General features: G+C 44.4%; 1 protein-coding gene across 1 annotated transcript in view; it reads left to right on the forward strand.

Moving 5' to 3' along the window:
• LOC137353168 (ryanodine receptor 1-like) overlaps positions 1-26,197 on the forward strand; it is a 535,610-nt gene that overhangs the window by 190,659 nt on the left and 318,754 nt on the right. The window contains exons 34-39 of the mRNA XM_068019216.1: positions 6,082-6,168; positions 9,370-9,596; positions 9,825-10,692; positions 18,342-18,542; positions 20,903-21,014; positions 22,254-22,400. Coding sequence (XP_067875317.1) covers positions 6,082-6,168; positions 9,370-9,596; positions 9,825-10,692; positions 18,342-18,542; positions 20,903-21,014; positions 22,254-22,400 — 1,642 coding nt within the window. The remainder of the gene's footprint in view (positions 1-6,081; positions 6,169-9,369; positions 9,597-9,824; positions 10,693-18,341; positions 18,543-20,902; positions 21,015-22,253; positions 22,401-26,197) is intronic.

The following is a 26,197-nucleotide window of genomic DNA, read 5'->3' on the forward strand; positions in this document are numbered from 1 at the left end:
TAGGAAGGATATTATTGCCATAGAGGGAGTGTAACATGCAGTTTGTTCCTGGGATGGCAGGAGTGTCCTATGAAGAGAGATTGGGGAAACTGGGCCTGTCTAGAGTTTCGAAGAATGAGAGATGATCTCATTGAAACCTACAAAATACTTAAAGGGATAGACAGGGTAGATGCAGCTAAGATGTTTCCCCTGGTTGGGGAGTCTAGAACCAGGGGACGCAATTTCAAAATAAGGGGGAAGCCACTTAGGACCGAGATGAGGAGAAATTCCTTTACTCAGAGGGTTGTGAAACTTTGGAATCCTCTATCCCAGAGGGCTGTGGAAGCTCAGTCATTGAGTATGTTTAAAGCAGCGATTAACAGATTTCTAAATACAAATGACATATAGGGACAGTGTGGGGGTAAAAGGCATTGTGGAGTTAGAGGTATGTTGGCCTTTATTGCAAGAGGATTTGAGTACAGGAGTAGTGAAATTTTGCTTCAGTAGTATAGAACCTTGGTTAGACCGCACCTGGAGTAGTGTGTGCAGGTTTGGTACCCTTATCTTAGGTAGGATATTGTTGCCATAGAGGGAGAGCAACAAAGGTTCACCAGACTTGTTCCTGGGATGGTGGGACTGTCCTATGAAGTGAGATCGGGGAAATTGGGCATGTATTCTCTAGAATTTCGATGAGAGGTGATCTCATTGAAACCTACAAAATACTTAAAGTGGAAGATCAGACATAATCGTATTAATGACTGGGGCAGGCTTGATGGGCTGATCGGCCTACTCCTGCTCATATGTTCCTAAACACTCCTGCTTTTCCTGGTCCTGTAAAGGCATTAACGGGGCCGGATTTTATTCCAGTGATGGGCGTCCATCAACCTTCCATCGGATTTCCTTTGCTATTTCACAGCGGGCAGCCAATTAACTGCCTGCTGTCAGGGATGTCGTCCATTTAAGAGATGTATTCCTGCCTCCAGAGCTGCCAGCCAATTAGAAGTACGGTAGCTCTGCAGTACTGAGAATGTCGGAGATGCCGGGATGGATGAGTGGGGTTGGGATGGAGGGAGGGAGGGGGGGCAGTCATTGTTGCCGGGCAGGTCCTCTGGGGACCCTGGATCTCCCCCAGAGGAGGGGCATCCTCCCACCCAACCCCATTAGGAGGCTGCCAGGTCTCACCTGGCTACGTCTCCAAGCGGTGTCAGGCCCCTCCGTCCTCCACCAAATTGGAGTAGAGGTGGGAGTGGCCAATAATTGGCCACTAAAGGCCCTCAATTGTCCTGGGGCGGGAAGGTCACCCTCATCATTACCCCGGACAAAAATGGCAGGAGCCAGGGCAATGTTGGGAATGGCGCTCCCTACCATTTTATTTGCCCATTGCCTCCATGCCCGTCTCCAAGGGCAGAATATTTTCCTGCACATGGGTTCAGCTCTTCTCGCTTCCTTGCACTCACCAGGTTTTCTGAGATCTGGGAACTGGCCAAATTGAGTTTAAAATTAGATTGATAGTTAAAATAAAGGCTGGCAGCCTCATTATAATATTTAAATGACAACCTGCTTCTCGTGAGTGAATTGGTTGCCAACCCCTTGTCCTGCCTGCATTTAAACCGAACTGGCCAGGTTCAAGGTGATTTTGGTTACTGTTGCAGATTCTTTTGCATTTAACCTTTGAAATGACCCCAATCCACCCATTTTTGGGAATTAGGTTTTAGCCCATTGTCTCTCGATAATTTCTCGTCTACACTGCTTGCTTATACCAGCAACATTTGTGTCATCAGCAAACATGGATGTGTAGCTCTCTACTGAGTTATCTTTGAAACACATTTGAGAGAAAAACCACATCCAGGTCTTAACCAGATCTTTACCAGAGTTCACAGTAACGTCGGGGGATGGGGTTAGTACCATCAGACAGAGGCTGTTAGTTTAAACAGTTAACTTGAAGTTTGGGCTAAAAATGCACCCACTGTTAGAATCAAGGGAACTTAAGCATCAGAAGAGAGGATTTAGTGGGGAGAAAGAGCAACACATGACAGCAGATGGCCACGGATTGACGTGAAAAATGAGGAGCTCCCAAGGGAGCTGACTGCCCAGGAGCCACCTTGGAATCTTTCAGCTTCACTGGACATCATGTTTCTGCCCTGGACTGCATTTGGAAAAATGTAAGACTCTGCTTCCATCTATAATGTGCTGCCGTATTTTGTTTTTCTGATCTGTGAGCTGTGGAAAAGAGCTGGAAAAATCTAGATCCAGATCCTCTTTGAAACTTGGCTTCAAATTTCTGGATTTATCTCAACATCAAGAAGACACCTTTGCTCTGGACTACACTGGTTATAACGTCAGACGAAACTTTGTCTCTGAATTGCTACTCTGTTGTGATATTTAAAGTAACTTTGATCAGTTTACTGCCCATCATGAGGAGGCACGATCTGCCAAGTGTTCTTCACACCCGCACCTACCATAGCGCAGATTGCGATACCGACCACTCTCTTAGCAGCAGAGTGAAGGTGCACCCCTGAGAGTTCCGCAGTTCCAAACACAACAGCCCGCCACGCATCAACATCCCTTGCATAAGTAATAATGTCAAATACCGGACCTTGTTGCAAGTTCTGCCTTTACCAAATGATGCTTTTGCTGCTTCATAGATGATTGAGCTTAGTAACTTCCAAGCTTCATCAATGCCAGCATCAGTGCTTCCCGTTAAGGCTGCCCAAAGCTCCGCGTCAAGGATGCTTGCAAGCGTGACATGAAGGCCCTAAATATCGACTATCGCACCTGGCTGTCACTAACTGGCGAAGGAGAGAAATGGCGACACATTCTGTGGACTGGTATGCACTACCACAATGACCATTTGCAACAGCAGCTTGGCAATAGATGCCAACATCAAAAACAACAACTCACGGTGTCACTTGGCAGCTTCATTTGCAGCACTTGTGGCAGAACCTGCCTTTTAAAGATTGGCCTTCACAGCCATCAGAAAAGGTGTACCAAGAGAAGACACCCCGCTTAAATGGATTGTTTGCTCTGTGTCCATTATCTTTCATAGGTGGAAGGATGCCAACCAACCATTGCATTGAGTTATCTTAAGACATTAATAAATATATTGAATAGTTGAGGCCTCAGTACAGATCCTTGGAGGATACCACGGGTGGAGCTTTGGAGGTGGTGCGTGGGGATATTTTAATAGTTGCGCTTCAGGATAGCTCCCCAATGCTGTTCCACCTCCAGGCGATTTTCCCAGGAGTGGGCTGCCACATGAATTGGCAATCGTGCCAATTAAGGCTCCACTTAGAGGCCATTTTCCAAACCCGCATTTACATGGCATTAGACCAGCCCCTGTTGAGTCTGGAGCCAAGCAGCTACTTGGAGGCAGCCTCCCAGTGGAAGGCCTCGGGGGTCTTCGGAGCCTTCTCTCAATGCCCCACTGAAGGAACCGCAGTCAATCCTGTGGATGGGTGCATTGATGGCCCTAACTGCTTTCAGCTTTCTTTATTTTTAAATTCTCTGCAGGCATTGAGTGTCTACATTTTGAGGCATCCTCGCGCTCCCCTTTTAACCTCAGCTGCCCCCACCTCTCTTGGTGGGGCTGCCAGCCATCCAGTGCTGGGTCCCTCTGATTGGACCTCCCACATCGCTGTACCGCCCGCCATCCTTAATTGGCCAGCTCCCATAAGATCACACCAAGGGGAACAGATGTCAGACACCAGCATGATCATGACCCAGAGATCTGACACTCGCAGGAAAATTCAGCCCCACTAGTCACTTCCTTCCAAAGCTACCAGTCTCTTATGCGGAACTTTATTGAATTGCTTTCTGATGCCCATATAAACTACATCCACAGACATTACCCTGTCTATTACTTTAGTCCCTTCCTCAAAACATTATTCACAACCGGTCATTTTCTTTTAATTAGCTCTAATTAAAGTCACTCTGAGACTGCATCCAGTTGCAGCATACCTTGTTCTCCTTGAACGCTTCGAGGGCTTCAACATGGAAGACTATTCAATCCTCTCTTACCTCTTTGCCTTGTCAGCTTATTCAAAATCATTCATGTCTAGTCCCATTCCTATTTGCCTCAACAGAGCTGGCTTATCTCCAGTGTTGGCATTTATTGCAATGGGGATGGAGTATAAAAGTAGGGAAGTCCTGCTACAACTGCACAGGGCATTAGTGTGAGCATACCTAGAGTATTGCTTACAGTTTTGATCTCACTTATGGAAGGATATATTTGCATTGGAAGCCATTCAGAGAAGGTTCACTAGGCTGATTCCTGCGATGAAGGGCTTGTCTTATGAGAAAAGGGTAAGCAGGTACTCATTGGAGTTTAGAAGAATGAGGGGTGATCTTATTGAAGCATATGAGATTCTGAGGGGCCTTGAAAGGGTAGATGCTGAGAGGATGTTTCTCGTGGGGGAATCTAGAACTAGGGTGCACAGTTTCAAAATAAGGGGTCTCCCTTTTAAGACTGAGATGAGGAATTTCTTCTTAGGGGGTCGTTAATCTTTGTAATTCTCTTCCCCAGAGATCAGTGGAAACCGGGTCATTGAATATATTCAAGGCTGTTAGGCAGATTTTTGATCTACAAGGGAGTAAAGGGACTATGGGGGACTAGCAGGAAAGTGAAGTTAAGACCACAATCTGATCAGCCATGATTTCATTGAATGGTGGATTAGGCTTGTGGGGTTGAATGGCCTACTCGTCCTATTTCTTATGTCCAGCAATCTTTCTCATCCTGCCCTGGTACAGTTACTACAGAGATACCCCCACTTCCCATTCTTGGCTCTCTTCTCTTTCTCAAAAGCTGTCTTTTTGACCATATATACAGTTGTCTCTCCTAATTCTAATCTACTTGATCTGTTGCCTCATATGTGAACTGTCGTGGCATGTATTTGGCTGAATTTTCCCACTGTGGCTAAGGTCCCGCCACTGGAGCCGAAAGCGGGAAGTGACCCCGCTTTGGCTGACTTATTTCTGGTGGTGGTCAACTAAGGGGCTGCGACAGGGGCTGCCATCCCAATTAAGGACAGCAGCTGACCCCAAGAGGGCTGGCGGCTCAGCAGTTCCACTGCTAGTGGTGACGGGTCAGTTGCTGAGGGCAGATGGTACCGTTACCATGGGAGTGGCCGTTGCCACCAGGCGGACCCTCCGTGCCCAAAAAGGAGGCACCCCTCCACTGCAGCCCGCTGGAAGGTTGCCAAGTTTCACTGGACAGTCTCCCCATATGCTGGCAGTTCTGCCGACATTCCCCCACCCCCCGGTCCCCAACACGTGCAAAATGCTTGAGAAGTCAGGAAGTGTTCCTTAATTGATCACTTAAGATCTGATCTGCCACTTTTCCTGCTGTTGACAAAATGGCAAGGTGGCAGGAAGATGTCGGGCACTCCCCCCATGCCTTTCCACACCATTTTGCCAGCATTTCTGCCTCCCAACCCATCTCCAAAGGCCTGGTAAAATTCCAGCCATTGTTACCTTAAAGGCACTATGCAAAGTTGGTATTGGCTAAATTGCTGTGATCCCATGCTACAGGATATATAAAAATAACGTTGAATAGCATAACTCAACACTACTCAAATTTTGAAGGAACCAGACCAGGAACCAAATCTTTGAGTTTAGAATCTGAAATATCAGCTTAGGTTGGTAGAGCATTGTGAGGCACTGCCTGTCCTCCGAGGACATCTTCAATTGTGCAGAGCTATCTTTAACTGAGTTTGAAAGAATAGTGGCCTTGCAATTGGGATTCGGCATACTTGCTGTGTGTTTGGTTATATTCAATAACACCTCCTAGGAACAAATATGATGTTTTAGACAAGGCGATTGCCCATTTTGTTACAAAATTAGTATTTGAGAGGTTTAAACATCAGTACTTCAAGGGGCTGGGGAAGAATGTGATGGAAATCCAATATACTTTGTCACATAGTAGGATGAAAGCTTATAATGCCAATGCATTGCTTAAACTAGTAATAAATTCAGCAATTTTCGTACAATTAATGCATAAATATTGCATGTAAATATATTTAAAAACAAAATAGACAAGAATCTATTTATTCGTCCAACTTCAGCGGCACATATTTTTAATGCTTTTTGCTTTATTCTGTTTAATAGGTTGAACCAAGTAAGAAGCTATTCCCTGCAGTCTTTGTTCAGCCTTCCAGTCAGAATATGTTCCAGTTTGAGCTAGGAAAGCTGAAGGTTTGTGTGACATTGGGATATGGGACATGTTCATGGAATTACTATTACCACTTTACGGAGTCGATCTTCAATCTCATGTTTCTGCAAAATGCAATAGAAATTCATGCACTCTTATTAGTTCAGAGTTGGGAATATTTGAAGTCCTGTTCATATAAAGAGTATTTGTGCTCATATAAATGTGATTTTAAATGTCTAGTGTAAACCGCCCCCACCCCACCATCCCTGATTTAAACTTTGTGCAGCTCAAGAGCCAGTTCAGCAACAATTTGAAACAGAAATTGTGTCCTGGTGCAAAGCAGTTGTGGAAAAAACCTCCCTGGAACCCAGTTGTGTTGTAGTTTTATCTTTAGTTTAAATATTAGATAGTGTAGTACTGACCCAAAGGTAGACTTGTATTATGGCGCATACAAACAGATCATTCAAACAGCAAAAATTGCTTTGCTCACTGTGCTGGTCACCTTGTGTTGTCAAGTATCAACATAATTTTCCTGCCTAACAACAGTCATGCACCTCAAGTAATTTTAATGCATGAGCACTTACGGATGGTTTGACTTGAGGCATTTTATAAATACAAGTTATTATTTACCATTGCAGTTTTAGCCCTTATAAGTCTACACTCAACCTGCGGATCATTTGGAGGGGATTTTGATGCATATCTGCACCAGCCCCTGCAAACTCCTTCTCGGCCCAATTCTTTTTCAGTTTAGTACAAAAGAGGTAACATCTAGGTATTTAAGGTCTACCAGAAAAGCTGTTAATGAATTAATTTTCTGCAAACTTATACAAGATCTTCTGCAGCTTTAATTCTGAACTTTGGCTATATTTTCTTTATCTAAATAGTGAGAATGTATATGCATGAAAAATGGTGTCCCGCCAGTAGAAGACACTAACATATTTAGGAACATAAGAATTGGTAGATCGAAGATGACCATGGTCCATCTACTTTGCCAACTACCATGTTGGCCATCAAATGATGCAACGAAAATTGAATTATTGACCAATTATGACAATCAACCTACAACTCAAAAGGCAGCAAAAACTCTCAGTGGTGGAAAGCTTTGCGAAACCTACTTCTAGGTCACGTTCCTCCCAAGCATGGTACAATTATATATCATGCCTCAAATTACCTAAATACTGTATCTCAAAACATCTTTTGAAAGAAATCTTTCAAATTTGCACTTGAATAAATCAACACTACCTGCTTCTACCGTCTCTCTAGGAGCCTATTCCATAGATTAACCACTTGCCCACAACTAAACCAATCCTCTAAAATCCCCATAAATCATTTTAGTTTTTCTCTTTGGCCCTTCAGTAGCTGTAATATCCCTTTTTGACTGCTGTACAAAGCATTCTATGTGTGATCGCAATAACAATTTATAAAGTGGTAGGAATACAATGCTATGTCGGCTCAATCTTGACTTTTTAATGCATCAGATTTGCTTTGTTCACTGCCATTGAGCTTGGTGGCGATAGCTTCAATTTATTATCAAATCGGGGCTCCTATATCTAATAACTCGAACGTACACATTATTTTCTTTCCCTTGATGTAATAATATCTCCCTGGAATATTTTTGTCCCTGTGTGAAGCACTTTGCATTTCTGTACACTGAATTTCATCTGCCACCTGCCTGCCCAATTCCCAGGTTTATTTATTCATGTTTAGCAATGTTCTAAAAATTGTTCTTGTGCATGAAGCCTTTTTTTGCCTATTAAGGAAAAGTGAAAAAGAAGCCTTTTTGTCCTGATTAAGTCTGATTAAAGGTTACTCAAGAAAGGCTTGCACACAATTATGGAACTGTGAAGGACAATCAAAAAAGGAATATTCAAATTAGGCCCTGCACTTCATTTTTAGGCCCCATTGGGGCCAAGATTGGAGGCAGGCAGGCACTCCATCCACCCCTGGGCCATTTTCGCAGAGGCAGGATGGAGGATGTGGCAGGGCTATCCGCCACAGCGGATAGTTGACATATCTCTTGAGGGCCTATTAAGGGAATTAAGGGAGGCCAACTGGGATTTTCCAGTCAGCCTTCAGGTTCCTGGACGTGGCGAGAGCCAGTTCAACTGGAGGCGGCCTCCCAGCAGCACACCAGGGGGCCCGCACTCCAGGCAGACCTAGAGGCCCTCCCTTCCTGCCTGTGTGCTGCAGCAGTTACAGGCTGCTCTGTAGAGGGGCTCAATCTTCCTCTCCCCCACATTGGTGACTTGGCTGGGAAAACCGTTTTATAGTTTAAGTTTTTTTAAAAATTGGAGAGGGTGCCTTCTCCCTTACTTACCTTCCATTGCAGTGTGCTGCTGCTTTCAAGCTGGAAGGCCTCTGATCGGCCCTCCAGGTTTGAGAGCCTTCCCACTGTCCTTAATTGGATGGCGAGCCGCCCTCTGGTCATTTCCAGGTCCTGACCGCACACCACGTGGGTGTGACACACAACGCAATTTATGATGGATTGACTAATGAATGTCCAGAGGGTCTGCGGCCACAGCTGTTTTCCTGCCTTGCAGTGAGGTGGGAAGAGGGTCTGGGGAGCATTAGCCCACTGGCCTGCTGTCGGGAGGCTGCCTCCTTTAATTGGCTGTTTTTCGGCCACCACAGAGGACCAACATGCTGACTGGAAAATTCCAGTTGGCGTGGGAGAGGGGCCTTAATGGTCCCTTAGTGACCTCAGCTGGCTAGTCCCCACTTGCGGGCGGGTAGCCATACTGTCCCTGACCCGGCCTCCTTAAAAATAGCCTGGAGGTGGGACCACAGCAGCAAACCGAGCCCCTCTGTCTCCATTCCTGTCTCCGGTGAACTTCCAAAATTCTGCCCTCTATTTTGTTGCATACGCACTCAGAAGAAGTACTGCAAATCTGAAACATTAACAGAACATGCTCTAAACACTCTACAAGCCAGTTCGCATCAGTAAAGAAAGGAAAACTATTAACATTTCACACACAGACTTGCATTCGAATGGGAAGATAGTACAGATAAATGGCTATTAGGAGGGACAGAATGAAGAAAGAAGAAAATATGTTCAGATCGTAATGAACAATAAAGAACATCAACTCCAAATTCTGGTACAAGTTTATGTCTTTGGATCTTTAAGGGCGTGATTTATAACTAGTATGATTAGTGGAACTTTTGCTGAAGCAGCCACCATATAACACAGTTTATACACCTAAATTTGTGTTCAATAAAAAATTAAGTCTTCCTTTTACATTTTGCAGAATATTATGCCTATTTCAGCAGCTATGTTTAAGAGCGAACGGAAGAACACCATCCCACAATGCCCTCCCAGACTTGATGTTCAGATGATCACACCAGTAGTCTGGAGTCGAATGCCTAATGACTTCTTGAGCGTGGAAACAGGACGCATCAGTGAGCGGCATGGCTGGATGGTAGAATGCATAGACCCACTTATCATGATGGCACTCCATATTCCCGAGGAGAACAGGTTAAGAAATAGTTATTTTGCAATCCATAAATAAGTGTTAATTTCTTTGATTGCATTTAACTACTTATAACATCTTAACAAAACTGTGGTAGTATTAAATTTTATTTTTTAATCATAGTTGTCATTTGTCAATTATGGTGCTTTATGTAATTTTGATTAAAATAGCCATATTTGTATCTGTTGTCTAAATGAATTTTAATGTATATGCTTTGAAATATTTTCATGCAGGTGCATTGACATCTTGGAGCTTTCTGAACATAAAGATCTGTTGAAATTCCACTACCACACATTGCTACTATACTGCGCAGTATGTGCATTGGGCAACAACCGGGTCGCCCATGCCATATGTAGCCATGTTGATGAATTTCAGTTACTTTACACTATTGAAAACACATACATATCAGGCCTCCTACGTAGTGGCTACTATGATCTACTTATCAGTGTCCATCTAGAGTCAGCTAAACGATCTCGATTGATGATGAATAATGAGTTTATTGTCCCGATGACTGAAGAAACCAAACAAATTATGTTGTTTCCAGGAGAGAACAAAGTTTTTGGCCTGCCTGGTGTAGGAGTTACCACATGCTTGAGACCCCCGCTGCATTTTGCCTCTTTATCTTTTGTTGGCACCAGTGATGACCGTTACCAGTTCAGTCCTGAGATCCCACTGGACATTCTTAAAACCAAAGCTATTAACATGCTGACTGAGGCCGTCCAGGATGGTGGGCAGCACACAAGGGATCCTGTAGGCGGTAGTGTAGAATTCCAATTTGTGCCAGTGCTAAAACTTATCAGCACTCTCCTTATTATGGGGGTCTTTGATGACGGAGATGTTAAACACATACTTAAGATGATTGAACCTAATGTGTTTGTTGAGGTCAAAGAAGAAATTGAAAAGAATGAGGATGAACATGTTAAGGAACAAGAAGTGCCAACTGCTGAGGGAGAAGAAGAAGCAGAAGAAGAAGGAGAGAAAGATGAACAAGAGGTAGATGAGTCTAAGGAAGACATGATTGTGGAAGAAGGAGAAGTGAAGGAGGAAGAACTAGAGGAGGGACTTCTACAGATGAAACTGCCTGAGTCTGTCAAATTACAGGTATGAAAATATATTGCGCCATTTGAATATATTTATATATTTTTACATAATGTATAGATCTTAGAACAACTGTGGTAAGAACAATGAGGCTTATCAGCGCTCATCATTATTGAGGAATAAGTTGGACAGCAACTTCTGGAGTGCCACATGTGTAATTAAACGCAGAAATCAGGACATTGATGTCCGAGTTATACTGCTGCTCCACAAGGTTCACTACACCGGTACCTCGCTTAGAGACTCGGCATTCACATACATGCAGCAGTGTGAAATTGGGTATTTATCCACTAGACACTTAATAAACATGCTAGAAGAAGTTAGAACTTATCCATTCAAGTGTAAGTGAATTTTTGATGTCTGATAAGTCTTAATTACTGCCAAATAACAGCTCTGGCACTGAAAATTTACTCTTGCAAGTTTCGAGTCTCATTCCTTCAGATTTTAATTACTAAAGATTTTTAAAAATTTGTTTTACTTTTTATTTGTGTCTCTATTCTCTCAATCTGATCTTTCTTTCCTTCTCTTTATGGGCTGAATTTTACAGACCTCCCTGGCGTTGGGAGTCAAGGTGGGGTGAGGGGCGAAAAATGTTTCCGGGAGAGGGCCACAACACACCTCAACAGCATGAGGGCCCGACCCAATATTACTGGCAGTGTTGAGGCCTCGTGGTGGCCGCCGCCCCCTCCCCCCCCCCCCCCCCCCCCACCTCTCGGCAATGGGAGCCTTATTTAAATATTTAAATGAATTAATTAATTACCCTTATGTCCCGCCGTCTGTCCCAGTGCGATCTTCATGCCGCTGGCTGGCACTCCCATGCTTTCGGATCCCTGTCCGGGGAACTGAGGCAGAAGACTGGTGGGGCGTGGGGACGAGGTAAGTTTTTCAGTGCGGGGGGTTGGGGAGTAGGTTGAAAGTAGTATTATTGGTGGAGGGAATGGTCGGAAGGGTTAGAGTTTAAAGTTTATGTACTTTTGGGGGTGAGGGGAAGTCAGGGGACAAGGTAAGTGCTTTTGGGGGGATAGGGCAAGTAATTAATTTAATTGTTATGGTGGGTGGGAGAGGGACGGAATAAATTTATTTTTTTAAATTAAATTTTCCTTTAAGTATTTCAATTGAATGGTAGGACTCGAAGCCCTTTAAAAATGGTGCCAGTACCTGTGCACAGGCAGCTGACGCCATTGCTGGGGACAGACTGTCCGGCCCCTCCATGTTAGCTCTCTATCCCAAATAGCAGTGTAAAAACCCACAGAAAGTCTATGGGCAGATGTTAGTGCAATTAATGATTAGCGATGTTCATTTGCTGCTAACCACAAAATCTGGGCAATCATAAATTTCCCAGTTAGCTGAAAGGTTTTTCTAGATAAATTTGCCACGGCAGCATCAGTCATTCATTTTTGCATGTAAATATTTCCACATATCAGCAATACTGAGTGATCTGATTGTTGCTGTCAGTATCAACAGTTGATAAAAACTGAATAAGTTACCTTATCAAATGAACCATATACAGTGTAATGCAATTATAACAGGCATGGTTTTCCAGATAAAGTTAAAGTGGACATGAGCAGTTTTCCCCAAGCCAAATAAAATAAAAGTAATGTATGTTTGTCAGTTATAGTAGACTGAAATACTGATTGAGATATTTCTTTGCAATATTGGCTGTAACTGGAAGAAATGTAGGTAAATTAGATTTGTCCTTTCATAATAATCCGTAACTGCTTGCGTTTAGTTTACCATTACAGCTGAACTGCTAAGATTACTGGCAACAGATTCGGAGTAAGTGCTCCAAACTGCAGAATAATGCTAATACATGCCATTTCAAGTCTACCATAGTGAGAAGAATTTATCCCAGATATAATCAAATGCAATCAGAAGAGATGTGAGCAAAAAAAGAATTTTGGAATTTCAAGACAGTAATTTAACTTTTGAAGTTAAGGTGACAATTAGAAACTAAAAATAAAACTTAAAGGCCTATAAATTCAAGACCTGCCATTCGGGTACATACCATGTGCATGAATGGAGAGCTCCAACACTCCTGGATACTGAGCCTGAGACCTCACGTAGGAGGAACTTAGTCATCGAGTCATTATGGTACAGAAGGAGACCATTTGGCCCATCAAGTCTATGCCAGCTCTCTGAATAGCAACCAGTCAGTCCCATTCCCCAGCACTATTCCTGTAGCCCTGCAATTTTATTTTCCTCAAGTGCCCATTCAATTCCCTTTTGAAATCATTAATCGTCTCTGCTTCCACCACCCTCATAGACAGTGAGTTCCAGGTCATTTACACTCGCTGCATAAAAATGTTTTTCCTCTCAACCCCCCTGCATCTCTTGCCCAAAGCCTTAAATCTGTGTCCCCTAGTCCTTGTACCAGTACCTATGGGAACAGATTTTCTTTGTCTACCTTATCTAAACCTGTCATAATCTTGAACACCCTTATGAAATACCCCTCAATCTTTTTTGCGCCGACCAAACTTTGTAGATAAAATCCCTCATCCCTGGAACCATTCTGGTAAATCTTTTCTGCACCCTCTCAGGACCCTCACATCCTTCTTGATGACCAGAACTGGACTAAATACTCCAGCAAAACTGGAGTCAATGGGAATCTGGGGGAAAACTCTCTGCTGGTCAGAGTCATAACTAGCACAAAGGAAGATGGCTGTGGTTGTTGGAGGTCAATCATCTCAGCTCCAGGACATCACTGCAGGAGTTCCTCAGGGTAGTGTCCTAGGCCCAACCGTCTTCAGCTGCTTCATCAATGACCTTCCTTCAATCATAAGGTCAGAAGTGGGGATGTTCGCTGATGATTGCACAATGTTCAGCACCATTCGCGGTTCCTCAAATACTGAAGCAGTCCGTGTAGAAATGCAGCAAGACCTAGACAACATCCAGGCTTGGGCTGATAAGTGGCAAGTAACATTCGCACCACACAAGTGGTAGGCAATGACCATCTCCAACAAGAAAGAATCTAACCATCTCCCCTTGACATTCAATGGCATTACCATCACTGAATCCCCTACTATCAACATCCTAGGGGCTACCATTGACCACAAACTGAACTGGAGTAGCCATATAAATACTGTGGCTACAAGAGCAGGTCAGAGGCTAGGAATCCTGCGGCGAATAACTCACGACCTGACTCCCCAAAGCCTGTCCACCATCTACAAGGCAGGAGTGTGATGGAATACTGTCCACTTGCCTGGATGGGTGCAGCTCCAACAACACTCAAGAAGCTCGACACCATTCAGGACAAAGCAGCCCGCTTGATTGGCACACCATCCACAAACATTCACTCCCTCCACCACCGACGCACAGTGGCAGCAGTGTGCACCAGTTGCACTGCAGCAAGGCTCCTTAGACAGCACCTTCCAAACCCTCGACCTCTACCACCTCGAAGGACAAGAGCAGCAGATGCATGGGAACATCACCACCTGCAAGTTCCCCTCCAAGTCACATACATCCTGACTTGGAACTATATCGCCGTTCCTTCACTGTCGCTGGGTCAAAATCCTGCAACTCTCATCCTAACAGCACTGTGGGTGCACCTACCTCCCATGGCTTGCAGCGGTTCAAGAAGGCAGCTCACCACCACCTTCTCAAGGGCAATTAGGGAAGGGCAATTAATGCTGGCATAGCCAGTGAGGCCCACTTCCCATGAATGAGTACAAAAAAAAAGGTGGTTGAGTGGAGAAAGATCTGTTTGCTGCTGTAGCCATACTGACCCACTTGCTGGAGTGGGGGTGGGTGGGATGATTGGACGACTCATTTGGAGAGGCAAACAACACTCTGGATACAGGGGTAGCATCAGCGGGCATTAGGATCAGAGTCTGGAGATCAGTGATTGCTGGATCTGGAGATAGGCATCTGGGAGCCAGGGATTTCGGCGCCAGTTGGGAGGGAGATGATGGGTTAGGGCCAGGAATTGGAATGAGGTTGGGGATCTCTGGCCCTGGAGATTGGTAGGAGATTGGGGATCTTTGGGCTGCTGAGGAGAAAGGTTGTGAATCTCGGGGCCAGTGGGACTAGAAGCCAAGTCAGTTGAGTGAACTCTCCTAGCTTGGAGGAGTACTTCTGCTCTGGCTCAATATTCAGGTAAGTAATTTACCTTATTTGTTGCAGGCATTCCGTAGGGTTGGTTTCTCTGAGTGCAAGACAAATCGATCTTCCAGCAGGACCTCAAGCAGTCATTAGGTCTCTTATTTGTTTGAGTTCAATGCCTACTTCAGGCACAGGTAAAGGACACCTTTTGTTGGTCCCTAGCTAATATGGTGGGTGGAACACTTCTGGTCAGAAGTGTGCACTTGTTTCCTGTCTACCATTTTAGGGACTTTAGAGGCCACATAGTGTCTGCAAATTGGATGCTAGGTGGCCCAATTTCTAGGCCAAACAGTTTGCCTATCAACTGAGTATTTATGTTCTACAGATGGTTAATGTAATCTGTACTAAGCAACTGCCAGCAAGTCCTGAGAAATTCCATATTTTATTGGAAGTGTTACAACCAGGTGAGAAAGAGGTCTAGGGGTTCCCTTTCAACCTTCACCTGGTCGTCTTATAACAGGGTTTTATTTTTTAAACACACTTTGTTTTGAGCTCCCCTTGGTGAATCCTTGTTCACTGCTTTCCAATTATAAGGTAAAGAAATGAGCACAAACAAGCTTTCTTATGTTTAAAGAAGAAAAGTGAAATTTATTAAAATTTAAACTCTAATTCGGTTAACGCCTATGGATACACGACGCGTCCACGCTACCATGCATAGGCAATACGCACGTGCAGATGGGGACAGAAAAGAGCAGAAGAAAAATAAAGTGGGGCGGTTTGAGGCAATATCTTAAGAGGTTCTTGTTACTGTGCTTCAAGTTTACTGTAGAGTCCTTTTGTAGGTAGTTCTTGCTTGTTGGTAATTCTTGCTTTTCGTTGGGACACAGTATTCTTCTTAAACCTCGTTTACTGTAGGAGACTTTTCTCTCTTGGGGTTCATGTGTCTTTAATGGATTCCAAAGATGGTGAGAAAGAGGTGGGAGCAGACAGGAGAGAGATGTTCTTAATGCAGGAGCCAGGAGTTTTCTGTCTTCAAACACTGTTTCTCCAATTTAACTCTCAGTTCAAAACTCTGCACCAGCCAGTTAGTCATGTGACTATTTATGCAAACATGTCTTACCGGCTAGGGGCCTGGCAATTCCTTGTAATAGGCTCTCTTTTCTTCCCAGCAACAATTTGAAGTTTAATGTCCATGTGGCAAAATTAATGTGCCTCATTCTTGGCAGGTGGGGGTCAGCATGACTCAAGCATTTTTCTTAACGTTTTTAGCTTGCATGCTGTGATTCTGAAATAACCATTAATATTACAGTAATAACATTCTTCATATGTAATTAATTTCTCACAAAGATCTAATGAAAAATGTATCTTGGAATAAAAATAAAGTTGGGTTTACTTAGAATTACATATTATATACAGAACTGGGCCAGTGGGCCCGTCTTTGCCAGCGTTTATGCTCCACTCGAGCGTCCTCCCAACCTTCCTTATCTAACTCTATTAGCATAACCCTCTATTCCCTTCTTCCTCATGTACTGATCTAGCTTCCCCTTAAATGCATTTTTGCCTCAACTACTTCCTGTAGTGAGTTCCACATTCTCACCACTCTCTGGGTAAAGAAATTTCTTCTGAATTCCCCATTTGATTTCTTGGTGAGTATCTTATATTGATGGCCTCTTGCTTGCTCCTCCCCACAAATGAAAACACACTCTTTGTGTCTACTCTGTCTACTCTATCAAAACCTTTCATAATTTTAAGGATCTCTATTTCAAGAGAAAAGATACTCAGACTGTTCATCCTTTCCTGATTGGTATAACCTCGGAGTTCTGGTATCATCTTTTTTGCACCCTGTTCAATGCCTCTATATCCTTTTTACAATATGGTTGCTTGCTTTGCCTTCTTACTCCATTCTGTCCTTCCCAAGTCTCCTATTTCAATATAGTTAACTTTATTTTTACCACTTGTTTGCCTAATGTTATATTTTTACTATTCGTTCCTGGGACGTGAGCGTCGCTGGTAAGGTCAGCTTTTGTTGCCTATCTCTAATTGCCCGTGAGCTGCCTTCTTGAACTGCTGCAGTCCAGCTGGTGTAGGTACACCCACAGTGCTGTTAGGAAGGGAGTTCCAGGTTTTTGATCCAAAGTCGGGGAAGGAGTGGCGATATAGTTCCAAGTCAGGATGGCATGTGGTTTGGAGTGGGAACTTGCAGGTTGTGGTGTTTCCATGCGTCTGCTGCCCTTGTCCTTCCAGGTGGTAGAGACCATGGTTTGGAAGGTGCTGTCTAAGGAGCATTGGCGAGTTGCTATACACTACCTTTATTTCTGTAAAAGTCTTTACCTATTTTATTTTTTTCCTGACTCTTAAATAATGGCCTTTGTTAGTTGAAAACCAGTTCCGAAGGTGGATACCAGATTATTATGCATCTTGCAAAGACAGAGAAATGTTTCTATATGATTTTCTTTCTTCACATTTGTTGGCCTTGATTATAGTAATTTGGATGGTTGGCCGTGTGTGAAATGTAGTACCAGTCCGTGGGTGACCATATTTTCCATTGCAGCTACCATGTTGGTTGACATTTCCTACATATTGGACTGTAGTGCAGTTCATCCATTAGTCCAGCTCATTATATAGAAATTATTGCATTTAAGAAATTGAATTACTCATCTCTGAGATAAATCTCTCCATAATTTCTAGTACCTCTGGTCATCATAGTATATATGGCGATCACAGTCATTGTGGGTATCTTGCTGGTCTCCAATAATGTTATTAAAGGAGAATCTGTTGGCCCCTGTAACTCCCTGTCCTCGTTGTACCTTGGATTTAGAATATCTTTGACTTATCTTTGACTTATCATTGGCTTTTTCAATCCAGTCTCAACCTGTGGGTTGATACAACCTCTATTGAGTGCTCATGGGCTGGTTATTCATTAACTTCTGATACCACACACACAGCTTCAATCTGGCCTGGTTTTTCCTAGTTTATTATGATGGAGCTCAAACAGACCAGATTCTTTAGGCACAGAAAAGCAATAGTGTCCATAAAGCAAGCAACTGCAGCTACTTGCAGTTTCTCAACACTTATTGTATGCTAACTTTCATATCAGTTCAAAAGTGGTAGGATAATTTTTGTTGAAATCTGTTTAATTTCAACTTCAAATGCAAATTAAAAATTCACAGGGAGAACTTTAAGATCCATCTCCGATGGGCTTTCTCACCTGACAGGATATATGGAACATAAAAACAATACCCTTTTACTATCCTAAAACATTTTAACATTTCTTTTTTAATGTAAATATTATTTGAGAGAAACTCCTGTTATGAGATTCTGAGTCAATATTTACCATCTATACAACTAGTCTACATTAGATAATCTTTTATCAATCATGCTCTGTGGAATCACTGCAGTAACATTTTGCTTCCATTAGTCAAAGGCAGATCGTGGTTTTAAAATATTGAAGGTAGAATACACACAATACTTAATTTAAAAAAATCATGCTATATTAATATTCTTGTCAGCATGCTTATTTTGTCAGATTATCAATTCAGTAAGAATTGATGCATTGAAAAAAGATAAGAAATTAAATGTAATTCTATTTTTCTGACTTATTTTCTCTCTCCGCACAGATGTGCAAACTTCTGCAGTTCTTCTGTGACTGTGAACTTCGACACCGGGTTGAATCAATTGCATCAGTAGCTGATAAATTTGTTAATAGAATGCAAACAGATCAGAGGGAGCGCTACCGTGAGCTCATGTTATCTTTTGACATGAGTGCAGCTGAAACTGCCAGAAAAACGAGGGAATTCCGCTCACCACCACAAGAACAGGTAAATCCCGTCTCTAATGTACAGCTTAAGTTAGTGGGAAATATCAAAAAGCTAATTTAAAAATAGGGGTAGGGACAAAATAAATTTTTTTGTAAGAAAACAGATGCTTTAACAATGCAACTTCAGTCAAGTGTACCAGACATTTTACATTAGCACTGTAATAGGTAGGAACTGTTTAAATGCATTGGACAACCAAAACATTACAGCTCCCTAATGAGGGGGTGCAGTAAGTGAGCTGAATTTTACGAGCCCCTTGACGCCGTGGTCGCAGCAGGGGGTCAGTAAAACTCTGCGGTCAGAGGCCTGCCTCAGCCCCCGACGTCACGAAGGGCCCGCCGCATATTACCAGCAGGGGACGCACCTGGAGATGGTGGGAAGGGGTTGAAGGGCAAAGGTTAGAAGGTTGTGGGGGTAAAGTTCGGGTAAGGAAAAAGGCATGTTTTGGTTATCTCGGGCATTGAAATGACCATTGGGGGGGGGTGTTGGGGAAGGGCCTCCATATTATTATTATTTGCAATCAAAAAATAAATGCTTACTTTACCTTTTAAAAATTAAAATTACTTCTAAGGGCTTTAAGCACTTTAAAAATGGCACCGGCGCTTGCGCGGTGGCACCAGACCCCGTTGCCGGGGACACGGCAGCCGCCCCCTCTACGTCATCGGGAGTGGCCGCTCCACCCCATCTATTTAAATCAGCCCCCACGCATGGCTGTGGCTGTGCAGCGGCCCTTCCGTGTCGGAAGGCTGCCACTGTCATAGTGTGCCGCCGCGAAGCTTGGGCTATTTTTACCCCGGTTCTTATTTCCAAGTTTGAAGTGTGGCTCGCGCTCAAACCCAGCTGGAATCACTACCAGGCCAGGGATGTGGGAGAGAGCTTTCAGGAGGCTGCTGCTGGGTCCCGAAGGAATGCTTCCTAGATGTCATTTAAGTTCATAGAGGAATCCAGAGGTCAATGCAATCAGTGAGGGAGGTGATGTTTGGGCAGGGGAGCCCAAGGGGTTCTTTGTTCCTGGAACACAAGGAAGCCAGAAAAAAAAAGATTTTATCTTCCTGAGTCTCTTCTGGCCCCGATCCTGCTTGCTGCCAGCTTTCTCTGCTGGCTCCAACAGTCGGCTGGTGTCATGCGGCTGTGAGTTAAAGTTGTTTTGGAGTCATATTTGCAATATATGACCTCAGTTTTTGCCTATTTATGAGGTTGTTGCCTACTTGTGTCAAGCACCTTATAGGCCTCCCAAAACTCGAGTTAAATTTGCGGTAAGCGGAATTGCAGAACAAACAAGATGGTACGTACTCTGCCTGTTTTTGTCCTCCGCATACACCTTTCTCACCCGGTGATTTAAAAATGGGTCTTGCATTTTCGTTTAGATATGCATTGTTACAAGCAATATAGAAAAAATATTATTTATGATATTGGTGTCTTAGGTTTCATATTTACCTGTTGCTTTGAATGAATGCAGATTTTCACTTAAGAATGGCAGCAAGCTATTTACTGGGTATGTTAAGGTTTTTTTATCCTGAATAATTTAAGTTTACTGTTCAGATTGTAAATTTTGAGAAGGGCAGGAATTTTACGTTGGGGGCGGAGGGCCCCTGCCCACCGACCAAAAGGTCAGGGAAGAGCCTGCCTCCACTGGGCCTGGGAGCCACGTCGTGATTTTATGTGGCCCAGGCCTTTAATTGGCATCGGGTGGAACTTTCGCCCCTCTGAGGCAGGAAGTTCTACCTCCAAGAGCTGCCAGCCAATGAGCAGGCTGGCAACTCTCAGTACCAGCAGTGCCACTGGTAGAGGTGTCCATTGCTGGGACTGCACCCAGCGAGAGGAGCAGCAATGGAGGAAGCCCCGGAATTAAGCTAAGTGTGTAGAGCCTCACCAGGGACATTCAGCTGGGCCCCAACAAGGCGGGGGGGATCGGTTTGGGGTGCGGGGGGGTGGGGAATTGCGGAATGTGCTCCAGTGGGGGTGGCTTCTGCCGTGGGAAGGCTGTTCGTGGGGCACAAGCTGCTCGATCAGGAGGGCTCTCCCCCAGCCTGCAAGGAGGCTGTCTGGTTTTAGTGGGCAGCTTCCTGAGGTGCTGAGTCGCCTGTCCACTTTTTGGCCACTTGTGGGCCTTAATTGTCCTGGGGCAGATGTGCGGGCCATTTGTCACCTCCCGCACCGCTCGTAAAATTGCAGTGGAAGGCGACAGGAATGACACTCTCTGCCTCTCATTCAATTTTACCACCACCCCCTCTCACCTTTATCCTGCTGCTGCGGAAGGCAGAAAATTCTGGCCAATATCTTCATTTAGCCTGTTTAGTCACTGAAAATATGTAATGAACATGGTTTTAAGTCATAGTTCATGTTATATGTATTTGTTTCAGATTAACATGCTGATGAATTTCAAACTGGGGACTGATGAAGAGGAATGCCCTCTGTCAGATAATGTGAGGGATGTGTTGCTCCAATTCCACACTAAACTTCTTACTCACTGTGGTAAGTATGAGAGCATTGTACATCATTTAAAACCATTTACCTTACCGAACATAATTCAGATGCTAGAATCACTGTTGTAATTATTCTGAATATCTAGCATAGTTTTGAAGCATTACTCTTTTACAGTGGATTTGTAATTTTAATCATAGGGTTCATTGTCTTTATGCTGTCAATATATCATTTAAGTAGGCTCATGTCTTCATTTGTATGAGGTCATTGCATTTATTAAAAACTGGAGATTTTGGGGTAATTTGTAAAAAGATCAGTAGAATTGGTACTTTATAAATTATCATTTATAGTCACAGCCCAAAGTTAACATTTCATCAGAAACAGGAGTCTGCTGTTTTATTAGCCAGTTTTCAGGTATTTTAGCAACCTTTCCCTAGTCCTATCTTCTTAGAATTTTTTTGAATTGGTAGGAGGACGAAAAATTAAAGTATTAGATTAGATTAGAGATACAGCACTGAAACAGGCCCTTCGGCCCACCGAGTCTGTGCCGACCATCAACCACCCATTTATACTAATCCTACACTAATCCCATATTCCTACCAAACATCCCCATCTGTTCCTATATTTCCCTACCACCTACCTATACTAGTGACAATTTATAATGGCCAATTTACCTATCAACCTGCAAGTCTTTTGGCTTGTGGGAGGAAACCGGAGCACCCGGAGAAAACCCACGCAGACACAGGGAGAACTTGCAAACTCCACACAGGCAGTACCCAGAATCGAACCCAGGTCCCTGGAGCTGTGAGGCTGCAGTGCTAACCACTGCGCCACTGTGCCTGCCCAAGTTCTGTTGTCTTGTTGTCTGTCTGTCACAAATACTCCATTAGCCCCAGTGCCAGGGACCAAAGTACCCTAAAGCTTAATGGAAATTGTTTTCCTTGGTGTTTTAACTAACAGACTACCTCCTCATTATTCCACTGAACCAGAGAAAGGTAAAACTCGAATAATATCTCGATCGTTGGAAGCTACTGTGTATTTTGATTTGATAAATGCAAGACTTAATCATGAAAGTTGGAAATTGATATATTTAGTACACAATGGAGAGAACTGCATTATTATCCCACGGTTCTTCGTTTTATTTATTACTGCTGTAGTTTCATCTGATTCATATATATTTCCAAATACTGAAGATAAGACCAAAAGGTCTAAAACAATTATTTGAAGCTGCAAAACTTAGATGATGATGAGTTGTCACACACTATTAAGGAAGAATTATTTACCTCGCAGGTATTCAAATAGAAGAAGAGGAGGAAGAAGAAGAAACAGATACATCACTCAAAGGCCGCTTGCTAAGTCTTGTCGACAAAGTCAAAAGTTTAGGGAAGAAAAGACAGATGGAGGGCTCTCTGGCTGAAGAAGAAGAAAAGACACCCAGTGAGTATTATTTTGATACAAGATTACAGGAAACCTATTGCATCTTAGATTGCCGTTATATTCAGGAATGCTCCTGTCTCCAAGTGGCACTATAAGTTTTCAGCTCATATGCTGCGATGATTAAGGCTTCTGAATGCTCTACAGAATATCTTTGCTTTAATATTAACCTGAAAAACTATTAAAGGGTCAATTAAATGTCATACCTTTTTTTTTTATAAGTCCATTTCCTGTGTTGCTGCAAATCGAGGATTAAGTGAAGCCATGTGTCTATTAGGGGAGTAAGGAGGTTTATTTTTAAAGAAAGGCTGAAGCTGGCAGTAGCAAAGCAGTAGTCTGGGGTATTCAAATGCTTATTGATGTTTTTCCTAACAATTTATTATGTATTCACATGAGGGGCTGAATTTTCTTCAGGTGCCGCGCTCCGCGACTGTGCTCTTTAAACTTGGCGGTGTGCCTGCATTCAATGGCCGCCGCTGAGCCCCCGCGATATTACGCGCAGGGCTCATTAGCATCACTGTGATGAGCCGCCCCGCCACCCCCCCCATATTACGTGGGGAGAGGTGCGACATCTTGTGCAGTGAGGAACTATTTGACAGTTGTGTAGCAGGTGCTGGGGCCCTGTTTTATGCGCCCCAGCACCTGTTTTCTGATAGCTGTCAAAGAAATACTTACCTCACTGTTGAAGAGTGGGGCTGCTGTCAATCTGGCAGCAAAGCAGAAAGTGCTGGAGAAACTCAGCAGGTCAGGCAGCATCTGTGGAGAGAGAAGCTGAGTTAACTTTCAGGTCTGTGACCAAGTTAACAGATCTGAAAGTTAACTCTGCTTTCTCCACAGATGCTGCCTGACCTGCCGAGTTTTCTCAGCATTTTCTGCTTTGATGCCACATACTTAGCCTGCTGTGTCCCAGTGTCCTGTGAAGTTGCGAACCTCTTCTTCCACTCAAGTGTTAAATTGCTTCTTGTAAGCGTGCCGCACCTGGGTGAATAATCTTAATTTTGCACATTCCAGGATGTGAGACTTCAATGTGCCATAAAAGGCAAATACACAACAGAAATAAAACCATAATTGAAGAATATTTACAAACTATGGGCTTGTAATCATCTGACTGTGAAAAGCTGAAGACTAATATGCATTTGGAATCTGTATTCATTTCTCTGCTGTTGTGTGACAATACATGTAACTGCAATTGAACAATCTTTGTTAAAAAACAGGAAAATATGTTCATATTCTAGCTGCATTGCCATCTAGAAATATTACACCAATAACTATGATCAGCTGCTGCAGAAGCAAAGTGTTTGTGCGTCAATGTGTAATAGTTAAAAAACCATGACAACAGATTTCCTCACTAGTCCTGCATTGGTTTCCAAACATGTGCACGCCAAACCTTTGCAGCCAGAAATTAGAGCAGTTACACGGTGGAGTCACTTTTGCATTTAAAGGACCACACCAAAAGCCGAGGATGGCAGAGGCATGCTCTGGGGTGGCCCCACGGTGCAGCGAAACCTCCCTGCTTCCTCTCCTCCAGGCAGTGTGGGCAAGGCGGGAGGTCCTTTTCACCAGCGACGGTAAGGAGAGGCCCTCCTGCCTGAACAAGGCAATCTGGCTGGAGATGACAGAGGAGGTGAGTAGCCCTGGGGCCATCTGGCGTCAAAGAGTCCAAAGCAAGAAGGGGATGAACGAGCACTCCCCCAACCAGCTTGGGACCCTTTAGGGCTCGTGTGCACAGGGTGTGCCATCCACAGTCAAAGGCTAATCAGATCAGCAGCCTTCTTCCAGTCAGGCTGCTAGCGCAGAGGTTGCACCGAGAAGGGGCACTCACAAGCGCTTATAGAGAACACGCTGACACAAATGGGAATGCATGGGTGTGACAGCAATGTAAATACGTCTTTCACTAAATGTTCGTCACCAACCTGTGTGTCCTTTTCTCTGTGTGAATGATGTCTGCCAGCAGGTAGCATAAATGTCACATCCCTTTGCACCGTTGGCCCTTCAGGAGAGCCAACTTATGCAATAACATCATTGCCATGCCACCATCACTCATGAGTGTTTCCACGGATGCAGTGACATGGACATTGGCTCAGTCAGCTGCTGCCTCTAATGGTTTACACAGGGATGCTGCAGATGTGGACTGGTGCACAGCAGGTGAGCGAGGGTGATGTGTGGCTTGCAGATCTCATGTCGGTTCCTATGGAGCTGACAGCCTTTGTCTGATAAGCCACTGCCGTACATCCCTAGCTCGCTGCTAGCCCTGCATGCGGAGCCTGTGTGCTATCTGCCCTCCCATGCACCATTCCTGGTGTAGGTCCTCAGCGTCCTCATAGTCCCGAGGAGGAATCCTGTTGACGTCTCTCCTCGTCATACCAGCCTGGCCTCTATTGGATGAGTAGTTGTGCAGAGTACAGTGAGCAGCAAAGAAAGGAGCTGACCTTTTTGGCCCGTAGTACAAGGCATCACACTATCTATCCAGGCAGTGGAAGCGCTCTTTCAGCATGCCGATCGCCGACTCAGTGGTGGCTCTTGTATTTCAGTGACTGGTGTTGTATCTCTCCTCTGCAGCAGTAGTGGGGTCTCTCACTGGTGTCGGGAGCCATGTCTGCAAGGGATAATCCTTGTCTCCAAGAAGTCACCCCTTCATCTGAGTCAGTTCAGTGAACAGCAGTGGCAGCTGGGACTGGCGCAGGACCCAGGTATCATGGCAGCTGCCTGAGAAGCGACCACAGATTTGCATGAAGCATCTCCAGTGATCACATACCAGCTTCACCTAGATTGAGAGGATTCCTTTAATGGTGACGTCTGCAGGTGGTAGCCTGGCGGGAGGTCTGATGGCCACATGGGTGCAGTCTATGAACCCTATTAACTTTGGTTATCCGGCAATGGTGCTGAAACCGATGGCCCTCTGGCCTGGCTGTGAGGATCTGTCCTGAAGTGAACATACTCATTGGCCCTCCGCTGCAGGTCATCGGTGACCTTTCTGATGCAGCGGTGCACTGCTGACTGTGTGACCCCAAAAAGGTCTTCGGTGGGCCCCTGAAAAGCTGCATCAGTGTCAAGCTTGAGAACTGCTGGTACTACGAGGATCACAGGCATAGGATGTCCACCGAAGCCCATGGGCTGCAGGTCATCTTTGAGCCAGGCACAGCGACCTGTCACTACATGCGTAATCGCCTCTGACACTGGTGCTCTGACATCTGATGGCATGTCATGTGGGACCTGTAGAGGCACGGCGACCGTAATGGCGAGCTCCCATGGGGCTGCTGCTCACAACGGGGCTGCACCTGCTTGTTGATTTTGGCATACGGATCCTCAGGAGCAGAGGATCACACAATGCAGGATAAGCCATACCCATTTCCATGTGATATATAAAGTTGAACCCTTCATTTATTCAAATGTTCCTAACCGGGCAGGGATTGGTATTGATGGGTACATCAGGTGCTTTCATGGATCAATTAAGTGGTGTGGCATGGCATTGCCCATCCTGGCCAACACTCAAAGTGGCACAGCAGGACCACATCAAAATCCTACCAGCTGCATCGATTGCCCCCACCATCCATATAACCTTAACGCTCCTGACCTTTCTGGCACCCTCCGAAACACAGGATGACTAGAGTACCATTGCTCCTTCACAAACACTAACAAACAAACGCAGAGCGTACACTGTTTACGGAGGGAGGGTACACAGAACCTCCCTTCATGCCTGCAGAGCTTTCCCTCCAGTAATCCCAGACCCCCCTCCCTCCTCCCTTTAAGAATGCAGAGTGAGAGCCCTGTAATCCCCCCCTCCTCTTCCCTTCCAGTAT

Source organism: Heterodontus francisci, chromosome 40, assembly GCF_036365525.1.
Source record: "Heterodontus francisci isolate sHetFra1 chromosome 40, sHetFra1.hap1, whole genome shotgun sequence".
In the NCBI taxonomy this organism is placed as follows: Eukaryota; Metazoa; Chordata; class Chondrichthyes; order Heterodontiformes; family Heterodontidae; genus Heterodontus; species Heterodontus francisci.